Source organism: Idiotropiscis lumnitzeri, chromosome 9 (genome assembly GCF_059441095.1).
Source record: "Idiotropiscis lumnitzeri isolate Australia: NSW breed Sydney's pygmy pipehorse chromosome 9, RoL_Ilum_1.0, whole genome shotgun sequence".
Classification (NCBI taxonomy): Eukaryota; Metazoa; Chordata; class Actinopteri; order Syngnathiformes; family Syngnathidae; genus Idiotropiscis; species Idiotropiscis lumnitzeri.
The window spans coordinates 21,689,242-21,696,219 of record NC_142399.1 but is presented as its reverse complement, the minus strand read 5'-3'; the positions used below and the strand labels follow the sequence as shown (position 1 = coordinate 21,696,219).

The 6,978-nt window shown below is 40.1% G+C and overlaps 1 protein-coding gene across 1 annotated transcript; it reads left to right on the top strand.

Annotated features, from left to right (window-relative positions):
• Positions 1–4,256: 4,256 nt before the first annotated feature.
• On the top strand, positions 4,257–6,964 carry LOC148331426 (BLOC-1-related complex subunit 7). The gene is made up of 5 exons (XM_088303980.1): positions 4,257–4,427; positions 4,821–4,883; positions 5,399–5,442; positions 5,538–5,558; positions 5,662–6,964. The coding sequence occupies exons 1-5, from the start codon at positions 4,296–4,298 to the stop codon at positions 5,711–5,713; spliced, it is 312 nt and encodes a 103-aa protein (XP_088160106.1). The 5' UTR covers positions 4,257–4,295; the 3' UTR covers positions 5,714–6,964.
• Positions 6,965–6,978: the final 14 nt, after the last annotated feature.

Sequence of the window (6,978 nt, the reverse complement as noted above, 5' to 3'; positions counted from 1 at the left end):
ACCTTTTTAAGCTGCTCCTTCAATGTCACATCCTTGAAACTGTGCCAATTTAAACAAAGTAAAACTGCAATGGAGGCATGTAACATTATCATGAAATATCATTTTGTACCTCATATGTAATGTCATCATGAAAAAGACACCATCATTTAAAAAAAAATGTTACATATAATGTAATCAAAATTAATATGAGATTGGCGGAATAATGGTTAGTAGTACATCAGCTTGAATGTTGAGCGGTTATATCCATGCTTGCGTGGATTATCTCCAGATATTTGGCTTCCTCCCACATAACAAAAGCATGTACAGTCATTTAATTGAAGACTGTAAATGAGGGATTTCAAACTCATTTCTATCACTGGCCATCTCGTAGTTACGGTTTCCTTCAATGGGCCGTTATGACTGTAAAACTAAATGTTTCATTTCTCCATCTAACTACGTACCACACAACGACTGGATGAATAATTCATTTTCCAAGCAAAAGTCAAGGAAAATCGTTACTTAAACTATTGATCGTTACTGTGAAAAGGGCTTTGAGAAAAAAAAATCTTGCAATACTACATTATTATTTATGATAATTTGTAATTTTGGCACCAATTTAGCAAGAATCATGTAAGTTGAGGCAAATGATCTGCTTTTGTGGACCATTTAAAATGATCGATGTGCCCCCAAGGGCGTAACTTTTGGCTCTTGTGCTTTAAATTGTCCATTGACAATTCCCAACATTCAATGCACCTTAATGTGAATGTGAAAATAACCACCAAATTGTAAAAGTTGTTGTGCAGTTGTATGAATGCAGAGCATTAATTTATTTCGTGGAGCGAAAGATATGATGATTACCAGTAGTTCAGTATTGTAATGGTGCAAAAAGTGCAACTTCAATCATCTCCAACCTTTGTTGGGAGGTAAGTGTGCATCCAAACTTGGGAGAGGTGAAGGTCAAGGATTTGGAAGTAAAATGATCAAACTGCCCAAAAGTAATTAGTGTTACTTACAAAACATTGCATCTTTAAATAATACAACTTAAAATAAGTATAACAGACATGTATACAGTAAATTCAGATTTGGCTAAGCCACATTTTAATTATGACACACAAGACGTCCAAACGAGCTTGCAACATTGAATCAAAGTCTGTTCCGTGCCAGTAAACCATGATATGACTCCAATAAATTATAACAATTTTATACCATTTGTCTGAAGTTCATTTAAGTCTCACAACCCAGACACCTGTGTTGGTAAAATTTTCACCATACTGCAATATGCTATTTGAAGTTTGTCTGTATTTTGGCACAACACCGGTAAAACTGGACATCTGCACTAGTTTGAGAGTGGCGAGTTCTCATTGATTAGTTCGTTTGTGTCACGTGCAGGGGCGCAACTACCTACTTTCTGGGGGGTATGCAGACACATAGCAGGCAAACTCCGCCCCCCCCCCCCCCAAAAAAAGAAAAATAATAATAACAACAATGATTTTATTTTTTTTATATGCAGCCTATAAATAATTTTTTGAGGGGATCATAACTTTTATTTCAAACTTTTATTGAACGTTTTATTTTACAGGTGATTGGCTTAATCAATCTTCATTTTTTAATGAATAATCAGAATCCGAAATCAGAAATCCCTTTATTGTCATTGTACTCAAGTGTGCAACGAGATTAGAGAGCTCCCCTCTCCAGTGCAATACAACAATAATTCAAACAAATATATAAATTAGATAAATAAGAGAATAGTTAGTGCAATGGAAAATAATACTGAATAGGATATATAAAAACACATCACTTTGCTGTTCTGCAAGGTAGGGGTGGTCGTGTGTGTGTGTGTGTGTAAGAGTTTAGAATGGAGATGGCTCTTGGAAAGAAACTGTTTCTCAGTCTATTGGTCCTTGATTTGATGCACCTGTAGCGCCTGCCAGAGGGCATCAGGTCGCACAGGTGTGAGTTTGGGTGGGTATTGTCTTTGACGATGTTGAGAGCCCTTCTGAGGCACCGGGCAGTGCAGATGTCCGACAGTGAGGGGAGAGGGCAGCCAATAATCCTTTGCGCTGTTTTGACTGTCCTCTGGAATAAGTTACTGATTAGACACTGCATCTGATCAGTGTCAGACCCATCAGGTACAGTGGTGGAAAAGAGTTTTTGAACGCCCTTATTATTACAATTTCAAATACTATCAAGAAGCATTTCTGGGAATTTTCCTGTCCAAACAACCCACAAGAACACAGCCACTGACTGTATATCATGCCCTGTTTTCTTCATGTGAATGCATGACACGCCACGCCACGCACGTTCCCACAACCGCCCACACATCATTGTTAACCTATTAATGTTCTTCTCATGATCTCTTAGTCTGTAAATACACAGTTGGAAGACAACAGGAACTTCTCATTTTATTTAGAGATTTTTAGCTAACTTGATTATTTAAAAGCCACGTGTGGCTCTTACTACGCTGACACATCACAACTTACCTACTGTCTTTTAACCACTTTGAAAAGCTGGTTTTCATGCCTGCGTAATCTTTCCCTCTCCCTGTTTCTTTTTCTGTTGTGTGCCCCTAAGCACGTTCTATTTTACTTCTCCATCTTTAGCATCAGTCACTGATAGTGTAGTGGTACACTCGCCTGAGTTGTGTGCAGGCAGCGTGGGTTCAGTTCCCACTCAGTGACAGTGTCTATGTCTGCCCTGTGACTGGCTGGCGACCAGTTCAGGGTGTAGTGCGCCTTTCGCCCGCAGTCAGCTGGGATAGGCTCCAGCACCCTCCCGCGACCCTGCACAGGATAAGCGGTGTGGATAATGATATGACATGACATGACATCTTTAGCATCATCAGACGTTTGAATTGTAAACACTCGCCGCTCGCGTTCTCGATGGCGCGCGCACTGGACTCTGCGTCTGTGTGTGCGCGCGGCGCGTAGGCGGCGCAGACAGTCACGGAGCAGAGGGGCGCCTATTAGTTACTCACTAATTAGGATTAGTGATTAGATCAAACCATATCCGTGAACAAACAGCTGTTTAATACATAAAATGACCACTCATTTTTTCCCCCCATTATGCCGACATACTTTTAGCGCCGCTAGTCACGTGCAAGTGCTGTACAAACCAATAGAGCGTGGGAATGGTTTATAGCGTATTTATACTTCTCATCCAACCACAATCTAAATCGCTGACACGATTTACCCCGGGTTGGTGTTTTCAACAATAATTAACTGGAATGCATACAATCACAATCCAAATTGAAAAAATAATGAGGCTTTGAGTACCACACACCTTCATGTTTGTGTTTAACGAGTACAAAGTACAAATATTTTAGAAAAAAATCTAAGGAGTACAAGTACAAAGTTGGCTGAAAAATAACTACTGCGCTATAGTATAGATACCCCAAATTGTTCTGAAGGTCACCGTCACCTTTGAGCAGTGCATAAAACAATCGCAGTTCATTTCACACGGAGGCCTTTAGTGGAGTGCTACTTAGTCCTACTTGAATGAATCCCCCTCATAATACCATCATTTCTGACACCATGGCTGGACAAATACAGAAACATACTTACACAGTACTGAATGAGTGTTGAACAACCTAGCTTCTCTTGAAGGTCCGTCTTGAAAATGGCCTCACAAGTGTATATGCAATTAAATCCTCACCTTTCCCTCCTTCGGCCATTGTGGTTTAAAAAGCAAGAATATATTTTACATTTTCAGTGGCTAGTTATGACTTCTGGGTAGCATAGCGCAGCCGCCTCACGAGTAAATATCCAATCACAAAACATGTTCTCATCTTCAGCCTAAGGGCAGCGAGAAGACTGACCAACTCGTAATCTGATTGGCTAACGCAACTGTCTATCAACTCTGAAAGCGCTTTGACTTTTAACAAAACTGATGCCCGCACCATTGTATCCGAAGGACTCGTGCGACAAGTGTGTGCGTCTGGTATTGTGAAATATGCCTAGCAACAGGAGCTAGCTGAATTCTGACTGGATAAAAACTCTCATGAAAGATACAACACTAGTGAAGAATGTGATCATGATTTCTTGATTATGTTTGGCCAGCAGAGAAGGCCTTGACCGTCCACCACTGAAACAATATTCCCAACCAGTGTGCTGCAAGAAATCAGTTTTACTTGTCATTCAAAAAAACCCCTCAATTAATTACACATACAGCTTATTTCTTCATCTATCTATCTATGCCAGCGAACAGTTATTTTTTACCCGATTTTTTTTTTTTCATTTTTATATTGTGTATGCTTAAATGGACGCTACTGCGCACTATTTTTGACCCCACTCGATTGCCGTTGTTAGCTCAAACCAAACATGGCGTCCACCGAAGCTCAACCTCGATTTGGGCAGTCGGTGAAAGGATTATTATCTGATAAAGTGGGCTCTTGCAGCGTAGACGTGATTGCATTGACGCGTCAGGTGCTCAAAGTTTCCCGAAGCCAAGAGGTCGGTTGATGCGTTTGTTTTTGACATTTCCTAGCAGCTTTGCATTTAATCGGAACTCCCACCAAAACAGCTGATTGGGTCCTTCACGAAGTTTTGGCAGTATTTATCACGCGCTTGAATAGGAATTTGTTAACATCGATGCAAGATTACCGTTAAATTGCGCTACAACAATAAATCACATTGAGGTGTCGTTAAGTTACTTTAATACTAACCCTACGTTGATGGGTCGACGTTGGCCCAAAATGGAGGGAGCGTCATGGAATGAAATTAGTGAGCCAAACCGGGAGCGTTTTTAAATGTTTGTGTCTGGCGTTGATCTGTGATGTAGAAGGCCAATGTTGTTTTGGTGAGTAAATCCAACTCATGCCTAACAGTTGTTGTGATGCATTGCAGCTTCTCGGTCAAGCAGCCAGAAATATGGTTATACAGGAGGACGCCATCCTACACTCAGAAGATGTAAGGACATTTGTGTTTATTTTAAACACTGGTCAGTTTTGATTAAATCTGTTTCGATCAGTAAATTAGGTTGGTTATACTTGCATTGGATTTAGAACGTTAAATGCAACCCTGTAAAAACACAAGTTCTGATGGTGGGGGACTGCGATTGGTATTAAATATGTCAATGTAAAAAAACAAAACAAAATCAGAATGCCCTTTATTTTCATTGTACTCAGTGTACAACACTATTGGAGAGCACCCTTCTCTAGTGCAAATATAATAAATAGTTTTATTAAATATATTGATGTGGAAGACAAACATCTAGTTTACTCTAAAATCATTCGATCTCACGAGGAGTGGCACAACTGTCATTTTGATTGGATGGGAATTTTGATAAGTTTTACCAAGCAAGAAATCAAATGTGTGCTATTCTCTTTTTGACGCCTTGTTGAGTGACTGCAAATGACCTGCCGTGTATTTGAGACACCTATTCTACACGTTGCAAGTCATAAATGTTATTTCGTCTGTTTCAGAGTCTAAGAAAAATGTCCATTATAACTACGCATTTACAATATCAGTAAGTAATTTTCTGCCTAGTACAAATAAAATGGACAACCATTCCAACTTTTGAAATGAAACACTCATGGCTTGTGTGCTTTTATTTCCTTTTAGGCAAGAGGCCATCCAGAAGAAGTAAGTCTAAATGTGACCCTTTGGTTTTGCCTTTGTAGAACGGCGTCCCTTGCATGCATATCTGTCAGTTGATGCGGCTGCTTTCTTCTCTTCTTTCCTCCAGTGTGGAGCATTCTAAAAACCTGCAGGATCAGCTGATACACCTACTCAAGTAGAAGAGTATGTAAAGGTTGTTTTTCATTTCATACGATCAGCCACCACATTATGACTGCCTCCAGAATATAATATTTCCATGCAATAGTTATATCAAATATTCTTCCTGTCCAAAGATAATAACGTTTAGTTTTGATGGACGTTGACAGCTGTTGACATTGTTTTTATTATTGTGATTGTAGTCACTTGTGAAACGTTTTTGTAACCGAAAAAATAAGAACAAATCTCTTTCTGATGCACTACAATTCACTTGCCTCAGAATTAGGCATATTGAGAGAGATTTGTTTGCAAGATTTGTGTTTTGATCATTTACTTTTGTTATGTGGCAAATTGACTTCGCAATGTATTCTGATAGTCCCTTGTAATTTTATTTTGCTCAGTATCCAGTTACAATAGTTTGGTCATGTTAATAATTTATTAATTTATCTTTTTTGGTAGACTGGCGCTTGGCGTAAAAACGACATGACTTAATTCTTGTGCCAGCGCAAGTCTAGTCTAGAGTGTTTGGGGACAGATTGCGCTCATCTGGACCCGCTAGCACATGAAGCAGACTTGCCCCCAACGCACCCGATAATTTGGGAACAGAAAGTAGTTTGCACTTGGCAAGTTGGCAGAAAAGCAGCCACATCGTCATTTTCATGCAGGGACAATGGTTTATAGTTCAGCATGTATGTGAATTTGGTAGACTCACTGGGCATTTGTGTCTCACCTCAGTCCCACAGCACATACTTACAAAAAGTCGACTTGATTTTAGACTTGGAAAAAGCAGGTCTAATTTGAGGCGGAGGCAGTCAAATGCAGTTTGAGGGTATTTAATCGACTTGCAGAATAACTGATTGATTGGACGTCAACTTAATGTGCATGTTGAAGGGGCATTTCGCTGCGACAGAGGGGGCGTATACTTAGAGAAAGATCCTCGATAAGAAAATGATTTATACTTTCCATTGAGGTTATAAGGCAATCCGGTGAGCCGGCAGGCCAGAGCTTTAGCTCAGCGGTAAAAGGTACGATCCCCGAGTTGGGTGGGTGTTTTTGTTTCCGCCGTGTCAGGCACGGCATACTCAGGTTTGCGGTTCCACTGCTCAGATTTGTGGAAAGAAAACACCACACATGCACACAGTCAGCCTGCGCTTTGCGCTAGACTTGCGCCTGGCACAAAAATAGAGGCCTTAGACTCTGTGTCTACTAACCCATCACATTTACTGCAAATGTTCTTGATAATCACTATCAATAAATATTATCGAAGAATGGGAGCCTGAGATGTGTT